Below are 15,841 nucleotides of genomic sequence, written 5' to 3' on the forward strand. Positions count from 1 at the left end.
CCTGGCCCTAGTTTTGTTCCTGTTGCTACAGAAACTGCATCTGGTCTACCCCAACCAGTTGAGGCTGATTTAGTCATACCAGAACGGTTTGTCTTTGTGCCTAGAGATAGACGGTGTCCAAAATTTACTGGCAACTCTGGTATAGGTATTGATGAGTGGGTGGAGGAGGCTGAGGCTTGCATGTGGTCCTCTTTGACCACCTAGAAGGTGAAGCGAGGGAGGAGATTAGACATCGCCCCAGTGGGGAACGGGGAGATCCAGATATGATTATGAAGATTTTATGTGAGTTGTATGGCTGCTCTCATTCATATGTAGCAGTCCAAGAAGCATTTTTTTCCAGGAGACAGCAAGATGGGGAATCTCTGTTAGAGTTTTCCCTGGCTTTGATGACTCTCCTGAAGAGGGTTAAACAACAATCTCCTAATGCTGTCCCTGATGCCGATATTGTGTTGCGTGATCAGTTTGTCAAATATGTCGCTGATAGTGCCCTCCGCCGGAAACTGAAGCAATTAGTTTGCCGCCAGCCTGCTTCTACTATATTAGAAATGCGTGGGGAAGTGATTAGGTGGGAACAGGAGGGGATGCCAGGGGGAGCGAGGAGTAGGAGTCAGTCAGTTCCAATGGCTTATGGCATCCAGTTTGGGGTGCACGGGCATTCTCAGTCAGAGATGAGGGAGCTGCGGGAGATGTTGAAATCACAGTAGCAGCAATTAGATAAACTCACTCAGAATGTTGCAGGGATGCAGTTTCCTCAGCGTGGTCACCGGCCCTCCCGTACTGAGGTACTACTTTGTCGATACATTTAAAACAATACATTTAGAGTTTATAAAATACACACTGATGTCTATGGAAGAGGTAATAATAATCCTTTCCATTATAATTCGACACGTTTTATTCATACCAGATACACATTGTGTAAGTAACTTCAGTGTTTACATATTCTATTCCCAGTTCACCAGCCACTTACTTTTAAGTATTTCGGGAGAAGTAGATGAATTCACGTGTTGTAAACATAGAGGTTGTAAATCCAACAGATCTGATTCTTTGAACTGCGTCTGCGGCACAAACTAACACAGCGACGCCCATCGCGCATACAGCTCAACTAACGCGATCGTTATAAAGGTGTTTATACAACAATATACTTCCACTTGCATGTATTTGACAATCGGAATATCAGATATTTCATGCCATAACTAACACATTTGTGAATATTCTGAATAAAAAAGGAAAAATTATATAAAAGCAGATCATCATTCATTCAGCGCTGTTGCTGCTGCAGTGTGTCACGTGACAAGCAATGATGCGTCACCATGGAAACGCCGCCCCCCATCACAATATAGTTCCCACGTCCCTAATGTGTGCACGCTGGCTTTAGCGGTGCAGTCAAGGGCACACGTAAAACTGATGTTTGTTGTGACTGCCAGAGTTGTATGCAGGGCAAGCGCGGAGAGGGGAAATCTATATCGTCTATATCGTTGCTTTTTTCGATATTAATATCTTGAAAGTTCATATCTAGATATAGATACGATAACGATATATCGTTCAGCCCTAGCGTAGACTATCGTCAGCTAAATGCAAAATCCCAAAAAGATGCTTTCCCGCTGCCACGCATAGAGGAAACTTTGGACTCACTGACAGGGGCACATGGTTTTCCACCATTGACCTTGCCAGTGGGTACAATCAGGTTCCTGTTACGGAGGGGGATAAACAAAAGACCACTTTCTGTACACCCTTTGGTCTTTTCAAATGGAATCGCATGCCGTTCGGGCTCTGTAATGCCCCAAGCACCTTCTAGAGGTTGATGGAGAGGGTATTTGGGGATTAGCAGTGTCAGTCTCTTCTTTTATACATGGATGACATAGTGGTGTTTTCTTCCTCCGTGACACAAGATCTAGAGAGGTTAGAGGTGGTTTTAAGTCGGTTGGAGTGAGAGGGGTTGAAGGCTAAAGTGTAGGTTTTTTCAGCAAGAGGTAAGCTGTCTGGGACATGTAATTTCTGCCAGAGGAGTGTCGACGGATCCAAGCAAGATAGAGGCAGTAAAGCAATGGCAGCGCCCTATAGATGTCGTAGACCTCTGGTCGTTTCGGGGGTTTGCAAGCTACTATAGGCGGTTTGTGGAGGGTTTTGCCAAGTTGGCTGCACCTCTCCACCGTTTAGTAGCTGAATTTGCTGGTCGTAAATCCAGGACTCAAGCCGATGGTATGGCATGGACTGAACAGTGTCAGGTGAGCTTTGATGAGTTGAAGAATAGGCTCACCTCTGCCTCGGTATTGGCTTATGCTGACTTATCCCTTCCTTTTATCTTGGAAGTAGACGCTAGCCATGGAGGGTTGGGGGCAGTGTTGTCTCAGGAACAGGGAGGGAAGGTACGGCCCATAACCTATGCTTGCCGCAGTCTTAGGCCCACTGAGCACAAAATGTCACATACATGTCACATTACAGCTCTACGAAGTTGGAATTTCTGGCGCTTAAGTGGGCAATGACTGAGAAGTTCAGAGAATATCTGCTGGGGCAGAGGTGTGTTGTCTTCACTGATAACAATCCCCTCAGCCACCTGACTACTGCCAAGCTTGGGGCCACAGAGCAGCGATGGGCTGCATAATTGGCCACCTTTGATTTTGTGCTAAGGTATCGCGCTGGAAGGAGAAATCGGAATGCAGATGCACTATCCCGACAGGGTCCTTCCAGTCGGGGTGAGTTGGAAAAGTACTGCCTGGTACAGCTCTCCCAGCCATTGTAAGGCAGGCTGGAGAGATAGGAGTGGTGTCTCAAGCAGCAGTCGCTGTTTTGCCTAGTTTGGCTTTGGACATGCAGGCCTTGCAGGAGGAAAACCCTGTTATAATTGAGGTATTGAGGTTTTGGAGGCGTGGGGTTCCCCCTAGTTTTGAGGAGCATCGGCAGCTGAATTTTCTGCGTCAATGGAGTCGCTTTTGTGAGCGGGGCGGAGTATTGTACTGTAGAGTCTTCAGCTCGGATGGTGGCGAAGAGCTGTTACAGGTGGTTTTACCATCACTATTACATCACGAAGTGTTGACACAGTTACACCAGGAGCATGGGCACCAAGGGGTGAAACGCACCACTGAATTAGTGCGTCAGCGCTGTTTTTGGTCAGGTTTGACATCAGATGTGGCAAAATGGTGTAGGGAGTGTGAACAGTGTCAGGCTGCTAAGGATACACAACTCCTTCCCAATAGCTTCATGGGCCATATTCTGGCCTCAAGGCCGAATTAAATTTTGGCCATAGATTTTACTGTGTTGGAACCAACACGGTCGGGGCTGGAGAATGTGCTTGTCATGACCGACGTTGTTACAAAGTATACCTTGGCTGTGCCTACACAAGATCAATGGGTGGAGACCGTAGCCCAAGTATTGGTGGTTGAGTGGTTTTATAAGTTTGGTGTCCCTAGTCGGATCCATTCGGATCAGGGCCATAACTTTGAGTCCTCCCTGTTACAGCAGCTTTGTGTATTATATAAGGTGGAAAAGTCTTGCACTACTCCCTATCATCCAACAGGGAATGGGCAGTGCGAGCACTTTAATAGGGCATTGCACAACCTATTACGTACCTTGCCGGTGTCCCGGAAGATGGATTGGGCCGCCTGCCTCCCACAAGTGTTGTTCTGTTACAACACTACCCATCATCAGGCAACTGACAAATCCCCATACTTTATAATGTTTGGACAAGAGCCAAGGCTCCCAGGTGGACTCCCTCTTGGGCAGAGTCCAGGAGATTGGGGCCGGTAGTATACATGAGTGGATGAGGGAACATGAGGCCAGGCTTTAGGTGGCTTTTGAAGGGGCTTGGGAAAACTGGAAACAGCTGCTGGTCGCCATAAGGCGCTACATGATGCCCATGTCCATGATGCACCACTGGGGGAGGGCCAGTTAGTCTATTTACGAGAGTATGGCATTAGAGGTCGCCATAAAATCCAGGACCTGTGGAGCCCGGTGGTGTATCAGGTCATAAAATCACCTAAAGAGGGTGGGTCGGTATATACCAAATTAATCACTGGATGATTTGGAAAGGGTCAGATGCATCCATCGCTCTGCCTTGAAGGTCCAGCTCCGGAAGGATGTTTTGGCCACAACATACCCCCCTGTTCTGGAGAAAGAGTTGGCTTTAGCAGAAGTTCCAACAGATGATTGTTGATCTGTTTAGGTTGGTGTCTCTCCTTAACAGAATTGCTGTTCTCTCCGTAACAGGGTACTCAGCCCCACAAGGATCCAGCAGCTTTTAATGTGGACATTGGCAATTGTCATGTCACATCTTAAACCTGACTCACACTGCAGGATTTTTAGCCCGAATTAGCCCCGATTTCCCCCTCCCGAGACTCGGAGCAAACATCTTGTCATGCACCTTGATCTGTCCCGATGCTCTACATGGATTATCTGGTAATGTGTTCACCGATCGAATCTTGCACCTCCCGATCTGCTCGCACAGAAATCGGGGCAGCCACGATTATTATCAAACATGTTTGATATTTAAGATTTAAATCGGGATGATGATGGCTATATGATTACGTCAGTACTTTCACAGCCAATGGGCAAAATAGCTGATGTGCAGCTTCGTTGGATAGTGGAGATAGAGGAAACTGTTTCTTGACATTTTGTAATAACACAACTGTCTGTATAATGTGGCAAAAAATGCATCACAACTGTAAGGAGAAAGAGAAGTGCTGGAGTGAAGTCTCTTCAGTTTTGTATGCACCGGGTGCGTGCACAAAGCTAGCATGCTAAAAAAGTAAATAAAATAAAAAACTTCAGTGGCGATCACGTGAGGCACTCCCTCTGGCACGATAATCTTAATAATATCTTGCAGTGTGTGATGTGCCACGGTGTTCAAATCTTGTAGTGTTTGTATGTTTTTATATTTGAGGGAAGATAATCTGTAAAGATTCTCCTCATGTGTGTGTTGCAACCAGATTTCAAAATCGGTTATGATTTTAAAACTCCTGTAGTGTGAACCAGGCTTTAGCTGATCGTCCAGAGTCAAGGCATGTCTCAGCTGAACGTCCAGAGTCACATCACATTTCAACTGGTCTTCCAGAATCAAGACACGTCTCAGCTGTTTGTCCAGAGTCAAATCACAGCTGATCGTCCAGAGTCTTGTCATGTCCTGTCTGTTACATTCAGATTTTTTACAGGTTATTTTTTTCTGTGTGACAGACTGGTATCCAGTTTGAGGGATGCACCGCTGGTGTCTGCACGCTTAGCTGGTATCCCCAAACCTACTCACTTGAGCCATCTAGTTCCTGAACTGATTTCCCTGTCTGTAGCATCTCCCATATGTTACATATTTTACAGATGTCCTTGCACCTCAGTTTTGAAGTTCATTTCTCAAGTACTTGGGCTTGATTTGTTCTTTTGTTTCTTTTGTCATGTGCCCACTTCCCCACTCATTATTTGATACGAACATTACATATTATTAACTTTATGCTGTTATGATATGTAGGTATCTTTGCTTCATCAGAGTGATATTTACTCATCATATGGATAATGTTTAATTACCACACTCAATGTTAACATCATGATAGAAATTCACAAATGTATGAATTGTGAAAAATAAAAAAGCTTCAATTTGACACTCGAAAAACATTACACGGCTGTAAATGTGACTGTAAGGAAGGTAGGGAATTATTAACTAATTTCTGTATCCAATACTGCTGTCACATCACATGACAAAAGAACGAATGACTCAGACCCGAAGACTAATGAAGTGAACTAATAATTTCACCTTCTGGTGCAGACAGCATAGAGTCTTTAAAGGGATTAACAAATGACTCAAACCCAAACCAGAAGACTCACAGGTAAACTAAAAAAATAATTTCTGTTTCCCGTAAAGAACTAATAGGATGCTGCACATAAACGAATCCCTTTCCGAGATGACTCATCGCTCCCAAGTCACAATAAAGATTAGTTCAAATTGAAAGAACCGTTCATGAAAAACACATCACTTGTGTGAATGACAAGCTAACAGGCTAACAAAATGCTAATGCGCAGAGCTAAAGTTTAGATTATTAATAATTTAAAATTAGTTTTTTATATAATATCAGAAGTATGGTGATAATTATATGACACAGGGATATTAAGATAGATTATAAACAGAAAAATAAAGATACACTGGGCTACAATAACAAACCAAACGGCAGACAACTAGTAAGCAATCTTCCATGTGTCCTTCCTCAAACAGTATGTGATGAAAAGATGAATTATCAAAAAAATGTTACATCACTACCTTCACCTTCATTTCAGCCAATACTATTCCATTTATTTTTTTTTTAAGATCAAAGATTTGTGTGGATCCCTGTGCAAGATAAACATTAAAGATGGCATTGGGTTTATTACTACTAACTGACTAACAGGTTTATTTTTCTTTGAATCAGTGTTTTTTTCTTCTTGCTTTAAAATGCTTAAAATAGTTCAAACATGTCTCAAAATAGTTCTCAGAGGCCATTTTCACTTGACATGCACTTCGAGACTCAAGATGGTGGTAATACCCAATTCATGCTTGAATTAAAAGAGCGAAAGTAGCAGTGATACAAAGGAAAATTATTACATGGGTGAGAGTTTTTTATGAACAGCTGATTCAGGTGGTACCATTTTGAAGACAGTTCTATAACTCAAAAAACTATTTATACTAGTTTTCACTAATTTAGTTTGTGTAGGTAAATGCCTTACTATTCAGTATCTGAGAGGTTCAGGTTAGGTAGTATTTAGCAGTATGTGTAGCTTTTATTATTTTTAGTGCTCTTAAAATATTATGACAATCTGTCATTGAAAACCCATTGTTGTGTGTTCCCTCAATATTTATAGTGGTTACAACAGAAGTAGACAACTGTAGGAAATATTGTGCACCGGTTGATAAAAACGTAGTCTTTAGACAAATTTTCAGAATGCTTGTTCACATTTATTGAAAATGAGGCATTATTTTACAGCAGCTTCAAAAAGTGTTGTATTAGGTACTACTGAGCCAATAAGTGGGTTTAAGCACACTGTTCACTGCAGCGACAGGCCAGATGAGCATCTGTAGTCTCTCTCAAGTCTACACTCTTCTCATAGACTCCATCAAGCATGTTGAGGTTAGAGACTGTAACACAGAATGATAAAATGCATATGATGTTTAGAAACCAAAATTAGATATTTTCACACTTAGCCTATGTTAATCATTTTGCTTTTTAAGATGTAAAATATGTTTTGTAAAGCAAAACCAGGTGAAAATCACTGGACTAAAGTCATGTCAGCCTTCACTTACGTGTGGAAAGGCAGTGGTATCCAATAGTGACAGGGGTGGTTCTGATTGGTGCACAGCCTGGCAGACAGCGCAGCACAGGCTCAACAGAGTAGCATTTAGATTCCTGGCCATTCAATATCACCTGCTTCTCCAGCTTTACAGATTCAAGTTTCATGCGGCATTCTGATTGAGGAAACAGATTAATTTTTTTTTAAATATCTTTAAAATGGATGCTATGCTGTTTTTGTAATACACAGTGTCAGACAAATCTTACGGCTGGCATCACGGCAGCTCTCAGCAGAAAGCACCCATGAGTGGGCAAAGCTGACTGGACTCTTGGTCAGGTATCCACTGGGTGTGGTATACTCCTGTCTGATCTCTCCATCAGCCTTTCCACAGATTCCACAAGTCCGTCCTTTCATCCAGTCTGCAACTTGGATCTATAAATGAAAAATGACATACTCAAACTCTGGATGACGGGTTTTTGTTGCAGAAACACAGTAGCTGATAAATGCTTATTAACTTGCAGTCACCTTCCAATGACCACTGTCAAAGTAGACTTCCTGAAGCCCATAACCAGAAGCATAAAGTGACAAACCATCAGCCTTCTCCCTTATCTGAATGGAGCCTAAACAAGAAGGGCAATTTAATTTACATTAGCTGAACATGTTATGTGAAGTTATTCAAGGAGACCACATGGACACTAGAACCTACCTGAGGGATGCTGGTAGGGAAGGCTGCTGATGGGCACTTCCCTTTCATTAATTTTAACTTTTGCTTGGTTGCCCAAAGCATACAGATCGACATTGCTGTTAAAGACAGGTGATTTACTCAGTGCAGTGGTGATGAAATGATAACCACAGTAAGAAAACCTGCATATTATATGGCTACCAGTTAACAAGACAGTGAACTTACATGTCAGCAAGTTTAATGTTCAGGTGGTTTTTTTCAGACTCATCCTTCTTCAAGAGAACAACAAATTTCAGCTCAGGTGTACAGTCCTGAGCCAAGACTTGGTAGCAAGAAATGGGCATTTCGTTCTTGTACCTCTTGTTGTTGAACGTAGTGATTGTGTCTTGTATCATGCTGCATTTTGCTTAAAAAAAAAAGGAAATAAAAAACAAGTGTGGTTATGAATGGTTTTAGAATATATTTAGGTCATGTAAGTCATGTTATATATTTGTACCTGCGGTGTGATCATAGATATAATTCTGGACTCTGAACATAATGTCTTGATCAATATAAATAGAAAGAGATCCATCTGGATTGATGGGTACAGTGACAGGGAGGGGAATAGCCATCCTCGACAGTGTCATCTAAAACAGCAGAAATTTGTTACAATATTTACAGTACTTTTTCTTATTTTATCTCTGAGTGAGTCATAGTTTAAATATTACTGCCCACTCACCTCTGGAACCCTTACTATGACATTCAGGGACCTTTTACTGGGCAAGGCCACAGTCAGTTCAATTTCTTTCTCACTGTTTGTGGCTCTTTCAAACCTGAACCCTGATTGTAATGCTGCCATAGGAATATGCTTAGACAGCCTGTTTAAAAAGTTATATGTAAGTGGGGGAAAATATTTAAAAAATAAAATGTATGCAGTTATCACAAAATAGTTTTTGATCATGGTGTTTACTTTTTGGCATAGTTGGTGATTAAATTTGGAAGCCTCTCCCATTCCCACTCTAGACGGACAGCAGGGAATTCTCCAAGGATTCCAGCTTCAGCTTTCATAATGACTGCATATTGTTGACACTCTGTACCCCAGGCAACATTGGTCTGCAGATAAAAATGTACAGCAGTCATCAAGATCATCAAGAATGGAATTAGACCTTTTTTTAGGAATTCCAGCTAAATGATCTTACAGTGACTTTGTGCTTGCTCAGAAGGACACCATCAGCACACAACTTCCAGTTGTCATTCTCAGCAATGGATGAAACAATGAGCTGCACCCTTGAAGTTGGCTCGTCAAAGAAGGCTGCAAGCTGGTAACCCAACAACTTGTGATCTACTCTAACAGCACGGGCAATGATAGCAAAAACAGGTGGAATAGCATCCCCAAGATATTTAGCCTGAAAGAATGAACAAGCATTTAAACTTCATTCAAGAAGTTTGAAATTATTTTGTAGATTTTGTTATGGACGAAACAAATCACAGATATCGATTCACCTGTTTCTGGATACGCTCCAAACTAGATGCAGCGCTTCCACTGCTAACTGCCTTTGAGGATCCATGGTGTGCCATATACTGCAAAGTTTTTGTATAATATTAACTGAACTAGAAGGAACTCCGGCTCTCCAAATAAAGATACACAAACATGTTATTTTTGAAAAGTAATGAGTACAAAGTATTATTTAGTAATTGCCTGATCTTTGTGGAATTTCTTGAAGGGATCCATGGGTTTGGCAGTCTAAAATCCCATAAGAAAAGATGGGGGAAAAAATGAGAGACTGATGATAAAAATGTTAGCTGCCAAGCAAGATCCCTGGTCCTCACCTTGCTCACACGAAAGCTGGACATTGAAGAGCCTGAACTGCTGCTGCTCCTACTGCTCCTGCTGCTCCTGCTGCTGCTGCTGCTACTGTTGCTGTTGCTGTTGCTGTTGCTTTCAGAAGAGACAGACCTGTTTTTATCTTCAGTCTCCAGGATTTTCTTCAGTTTCAACAGGAAAGCCTTTCCTTCTGCAGTCTCCTCATCAATGAGACTGATTTGCTTAAGGAGCCTCTCGGCAGCTCTAGGACCAACTTGGACTTCAAGCTCCAGTCTTTCAACTGTAGGACCTTCCCCTAAAGCCAAAACGACAAAACTAATTATCATTATCTGGAAATACATCATGCAAATTTAAGTATTTTTTCTAAAAATACCTCTTGCCACTGTAGCACGTGCTGAGTGGTGTCCAATTATGTAGAACAGAGGAGCATCGCTAATAAAAGCAGCATTGTGAGAGTGCACCTCAACGCATCCCTTGATTTCAATGTATGGGACAGCAAGACAGAGAGTCTTGTCAAATGGAGCAGGAGCATCACGTGGCATCTCAGGATCAAAGATTTCAGAGGACTAAAAAAAAAAAAGCATCGTAACATCAAAAGAAGTCTTTTCATACTTCCATATGCAGTATACAGTACATGTGTGGCTTACCGATCCAGCAAGATGTCTCTGGCGGTTTTGCAGTGACAACTCCGGCACCAATGGAACAATCCTCGCAGCAGTAGGATCTTCAATATTTCTGGCCACAGCATGAGTCTCAAAGCTATCAAAATATTGGAGAAAACTTAAATTTGTAGAGATATTCCATATTCATTGCTGCAATGCTGGCATGACTGAGATCTTGTTACCTCAGAGCAGCAATATGTTCAGGAACCTCAACAGGCAGAGCCTCCACCTTGTAGTTGCCCTTGAGAATGTCTGCTCTTGCAGTCACTTTTCCAGGAGCAATTATACGGATCTTTCCTCTCGCCATAACAGCAGCTTGGATCAAGGCAGTGTTCACTCCCATCACAGCAAAGGTCTGGAGAGCAATACTAAAAATAAGAATAAGAGAGGTTATATTTTTGAAAACCAAGTTTGCATACGGTCTTTAATGCATTTGTAAAAGTGAACCTTGGTCTAGCTTCAGCTTGGAGTTGAATATCAGTCTTCTTCAGCTGTTCAACAGTCATGGTCTCAATCTCCTCAGGGAGAGGAGGTGTAATGGTGGCTTTAACTAGAAGGATGAACAAAACAATATAAAACTAAGAGGTGGCTCCCTCATTTCCATGGAAAAATTCTAAGAGAAAAAAAAATCTCACCATTGATGGATGCAGCAGCAACGGCAGCAGTGTAGAAACTGAGCTCCATGGGCAAACCAACTGCTGTTGGCAAGATACGACGCATTTCAGCTGCAAGCAGAGGTTTGGCATACTGCAAAGCAATTCCTTCCTGCAAAGCTTTAAGAGCCGCCTTCAACAGTTCACGTGATTTGGGTCCAGTGGAAAGCTGGGGGATATTATTAATGAGAAGGCACAAAATAAATCTAAAAAGAATTTAAGAATCTAACATCTGAATGAATAAGTCAGGGAGAAATTGACTTTAGAGTTATGCTCATAAAAGAGGATACATGAACTTGAACACAGTACCGATATTGCTTGTTCAATGAGGGTCCTGTCAATTCTGGCAAAAGCCACCTCCTGTCCAAACAGTTTGATATAGGCTGAAGCCAGTGGCTGACTGGTTGGCAAAGCCTTCCAATTTATGAGCTGAAGGAGCATACAGAAATCATGGGATTATATTTAATGTCATGTCTTAAATTCATTAGCAAACAATAAAATTCGAATAATTTACTGCTCTCAGGGTGCGCTTAATCTTTGTGATACGGTCAACACTTTCATCTGCAGCAGGAGATTTCAGAAGAGCCTCCTGGATTCCTTCAGTTCTCACACCAATCTGTTTCAAAGTAGCAATTGAGAGAAGACTATCAAAAGATTGTAAAACAATAAATTCGATTTCAATAATACAATCGATAAAATTGGTGAAAATAAAGTAATGATTTGTAATATTTTTGGTAGGCAGTCCACCTCAAGAACATCAGCTGCAGCTCCAGCCAGATAAGCACGTGCTTTAGCTACAACAGCTCTGGGCAGGATGGTTGCAGCATCATTGATCATGTAGGCACTCCCAGCAGCTCCAACCATAAAAGGAGCTGCACAGGAACAAAGGTAAGAATACCATTAATGGGTATGTATTTTATGAAATCTTATGAAGAGATACATTACAAATGCCTTAGTTTTCAAGCCTTACTCTGATAGATGTCAAACTCGAAGGCTCTGCTGAAATGCCAACTAAGCCTGTTCAGCTTGGGACTCAAAAGCTTGATAGCAACATGAGCTGCACCAGCACTAAAATGGATAAACAGCTTAATGTCAGCTTCTGATCATGTGAAGAGATTATATAAAACAAACAAATAATTTTACTTACACAGCTGCCATGTCGGGAGCAGTGATTCTGGTCAAGGACTTGATGTGGGAATAGGTAAAACTCGCAACCTGCATGTTAGTTTCAGTCTTTAAAGAACCAGCAAGACTTGACATGAGAGCCACTGAGGGCTTGGTTTCAAACAACACGATACAAGCAACCATGCGCACTTCTGGGTGGAGAGCTCTATCCAACACAAGCTGCAGGGCAACTGGCTGAACCTGTGGCAAGAAACAAGGTCAGTTTATTATTGGAAGAAAATGGGCCATTTTACAATAATTCATTCATACAATGTCTGACACTTGCCAGTTTGGGTTCTTTCTTGGCAATGTTCCTCAGGGCCAAGATGGCATCAACCTGGACTCTAAGGGGCAGAGATGTAGCTGCAGTTCTCAGTCCTGGCAGGAGCTTCATGATGGGTTTAAGACTAGCAGGGTGACCAGCATTGCCCAGAACTTTAAGAGCCAATGTGATTTCAGGAATGTCATTTTTAGAAATGGCCTGTGCAGCAATCTCATGAATGGGCTGAGGAATGTGATACACATACAGTACAATAAGAAAACAGCAAATGGCAAATCCCTATCAGATATTTAAGGCTTGAACTGTTTACCCCGAGAAGCTCAGAAGAGCAAGTGGGAACTGCAACACAGTGCCTGGCAATCATGGAACCATATCCAAGCATTACAACTTCACGGAGAGCTGGGATTGTGGAGAGTTTCTCATGAATAGCCAAACTCTGTTCAAAAGGATATGAAAATGATTTGTTTGGTTTTGTCAACATACATAAAACAAAACTTTTGTCTAATTATATATACCCACAGCTGTCAACTGTATGCTCTCCAAATCAGCAGTGATCATTTGCAGAGCAACCACAAGAGCCTGAATGAACTCTGGAAGGGTAAGTTCACCAGCCAGGAACTTCTCCTTGATGAATTTTACAATGACTGGTGTGCCAACAGAAGGAAGAGCATCCAGGAGCCAGCGCCTAACAGAGTCATTGTTATATGGATACAATTTTTAAAGATTCTCTTTAGCTACAATTTGTTAACATTATCCTTAAAATTCTACCTGTAAACTGGTTCATTCTTGAACTGAGTCCAGAGAGCCTCAATATTCTCTAGGGTGGCAGCACGCAGGAGCTGAATGAGCTGAACAAACTTAAGTGGAGCATCGTCATGGGCCATGGCCACATTGTTCGCAACCAAGTGCTTCAGGACCTCCACAATCTAGAAAAAGGCATTGGTCATGCATCAGTTCTTGACAGTTCAATATGGATGGATTTTTTTTACAATCAAAAGCTTTGATGCATTACAAGTAAATTAATCTACACCTTTACCTGTGCTGGTGCATTGTTAATGTTTATGAGTTGTATGGGGGTATGAAGAATCTCAGTTGAAAACTCGTATTGCAGGGATCCACGTGCCATGTAATCAGCTTTGTTTGGAACAACAGGGGTCTTCCCAATTTCAACAAAAGCCAAGGTTTGCCTGTAACACACACACACAATTGTTTTTGTAAGTGAACCATGTTTTTTTTAAATAATGAAATGTGTTACAAATATTGCCACTTCACAGCTTATCAAACATACTTTGCTTCCATCTGGGCAGCACCATAAATCTCACTGAAGGGTGAAAACTGATGCACTTCCTCAACTTTTGCCTCAGTGATCAGTGCACCAGTGGAAGATGGTTTCATGATGTAGTTGTAAGTTGCAGTTTCAATCAGACTCTTGACCCTCTGTTGAAAGACACAGATAAGTATTTTACTCTAGATAATAATTAATTGAAAATCTTTTAGAAGTGCAAGATAATTCATAAAAAAAAAAAATTGGTCCATGTTGTCAAAAGAGAAATACTTTAAATATTTATTTTTCTTTACCTTTGTACATCCATGACACCTCTCAGTGTATGCCAAGCCAACGTCCTTCATGATTCTCTCCTGGCAATGGCTCAGATCCTTAGACTTGGTTACGGTAATGTGGTTGGCCTTTGGATCCTCACTGATGACATAGTGGGTCCTGCACACTCCCTGAGCTCCAGCCTTGAAGGACGAGTCAAAAAAATAAGATTGCGGAACTTAAATTAGTTTTTACATTTTTTTTTTAATTAGGATTACTTTCTCACCTCTTGCAGCTCATAGATGTTCTGGGTCTTCTTGAGGTTGAGCTGAAGGATGTTGAGGATACCTCTGTGTAAGTTCAGTACAGTAGGGGAGACTCCTGCAGGGGCAAATACCTTTCCAACCACACCATTAGCATACTCAAACTTGATGGGAATCTGAAGCTGAGCAGCCAATGCTGAGGTGAGCTTAGTGGCAGGAAAAAATGGATCCTTGGGCCAAATACCAGCGTACTCGTAGATTACAGGTTCCATGAGCTGTAAGGGACATTTTCCATTTAAATGATTGCGATTGCTTGTAACAGTAGTGGTTAGCAGGGATTATAATTACCTTCATCAAGAAGGTGTTCTCTGTCACAGCACTGAGGTGAACCTTGCTGTTGATCTTTATACCTGCTCTGGCCAAACCTTCTTGAGGAAGGCCACCCAAGAGTAGAGCCTCATAGTTGTACACATAGGTCTTATCAGGGGCAAACTCAGGGACTGAAACATAATTTATATTGACTATATTTTATTCTGTTTTAAGACATTTATTCTGTTGTAGATGTACAAGTAATTTGCTTAAAAGAAAACCAAATCAACACTTACCAAGGTTAATCTGTTGACTCGCTACAAGAAACAAATAAGTTAATGAGACAAAAACGTGAAAATAAAGTTTTTGAATATAATAACAGTACTCAAAAATCTGACTTACCCACAAAGGCTACAGTCAAGGCAAGTACAACAGCTCTCATGGCTGGTGGTTTGTGAAGAATGCAAGAAAAGGACAGTCCTTTATAGTTTTTGTTTTTTGCTGACCACATAATAATTCTAAAATAATGATTAACAAATGTTTCTATGATTGCATCTTTGAACTAATACTATGCTTTATTTGGTTAGCTGACAAATAGATATCAATTAGAGGTTAGGTTACCCTGTCCTCTCATTAGGTCATCCTTAGGTTGAAGTCCACAGTGAAACGTAGTCCTCTTTTTTTCTAGTTAAATATTTCATTATTTAATTTAACAATTTCATTATTTAATTTATTACAATGACTAATACAAATATTTAAGTCTTATCAAGTTTATGGAATAATTGGCTGTCACGTATAGTGAATAAAATAGCCCCTAGATATATTTTAAAGGTCATTTCAAATGATAATTTATTCATATACTGTATGCTCATGCTCCCTGAGCCTATCCAATTTTGAACCTTGTTCAATGAAGTTTTCAATAAACTAAAATTGTTTAGTAGTACATAGTTGTAAATCGATAACAGGTGAAAAGACAATATCATGACATGCATCATACAATTTTGACTTGGTACAGCAGACAAATCAAGAAGTCCTGGTCATTGTTTTTAATATTGATCAACATCCAAATCAAATGTGCTTGTCATCTAATTTTCATGTACATAAGAAAAAAAAATGATTGGAAGGGCATTATCATGAAACACTATAAGTGTATGGACCCATTGGCATTTTTATTTTTATTAGAATAATAAAAACGAAACTTGGTGGCACTTGGTATGAGAATTGAGGGCATGATTCGAAAACGAAAAA

The 15,841-nt window shown here is 41.1% G+C and overlaps 1 protein-coding gene across 1 annotated transcript; it reads right to left on the reverse strand.

The window, feature by feature from the left end:
- Positions 1 to 6,885: 6,885 nt before the first annotated feature.
- On the reverse strand, positions 6,886 to 15,050 carry LOC113039913 (vitellogenin-like). The gene is made up of 34 exons (XM_026198077.1): positions 14,996 to 15,050; positions 14,890 to 14,910; positions 14,633 to 14,784; positions 14,308 to 14,559; positions 14,063 to 14,224; positions 13,773 to 13,921; positions 13,521 to 13,671; positions 13,253 to 13,410; positions 13,004 to 13,169; positions 12,795 to 12,920; positions 12,491 to 12,709; positions 12,188 to 12,405; positions 12,011 to 12,108; positions 11,788 to 11,912; positions 11,555 to 11,656; positions 11,350 to 11,469; positions 11,023 to 11,209; positions 10,835 to 10,937; positions 10,570 to 10,755; positions 10,373 to 10,484; positions 10,099 to 10,291; positions 9,731 to 10,020; positions 9,600 to 9,644; positions 9,404 to 9,481; positions 9,100 to 9,306; positions 8,871 to 9,013; positions 8,640 to 8,778; positions 8,418 to 8,547; positions 8,147 to 8,327; positions 7,946 to 8,040; positions 7,765 to 7,859; positions 7,506 to 7,671; positions 7,253 to 7,414; positions 6,886 to 7,087 (listed from the first exon to the last, which is right to left on the reverse strand). The coding sequence occupies exons 1-34, from the start codon at positions 15,033 to 15,035 to the stop codon at positions 6,984 to 6,986; spliced, it is 4,875 nt and encodes a 1,624-aa protein (XP_026053862.1). The 5' UTR covers positions 15,036 to 15,050; the 3' UTR covers positions 6,886 to 6,983.
- Positions 15,051 to 15,841: the final 791 nt, after the last annotated feature.

This window comes from Carassius auratus, chromosome 22 (assembly GCF_003368295.1).
Source record: "Carassius auratus strain Wakin chromosome 22, ASM336829v1, whole genome shotgun sequence".
Taxonomy (NCBI): Eukaryota; Metazoa; Chordata; class Actinopteri; order Cypriniformes; family Cyprinidae; genus Carassius; species Carassius auratus.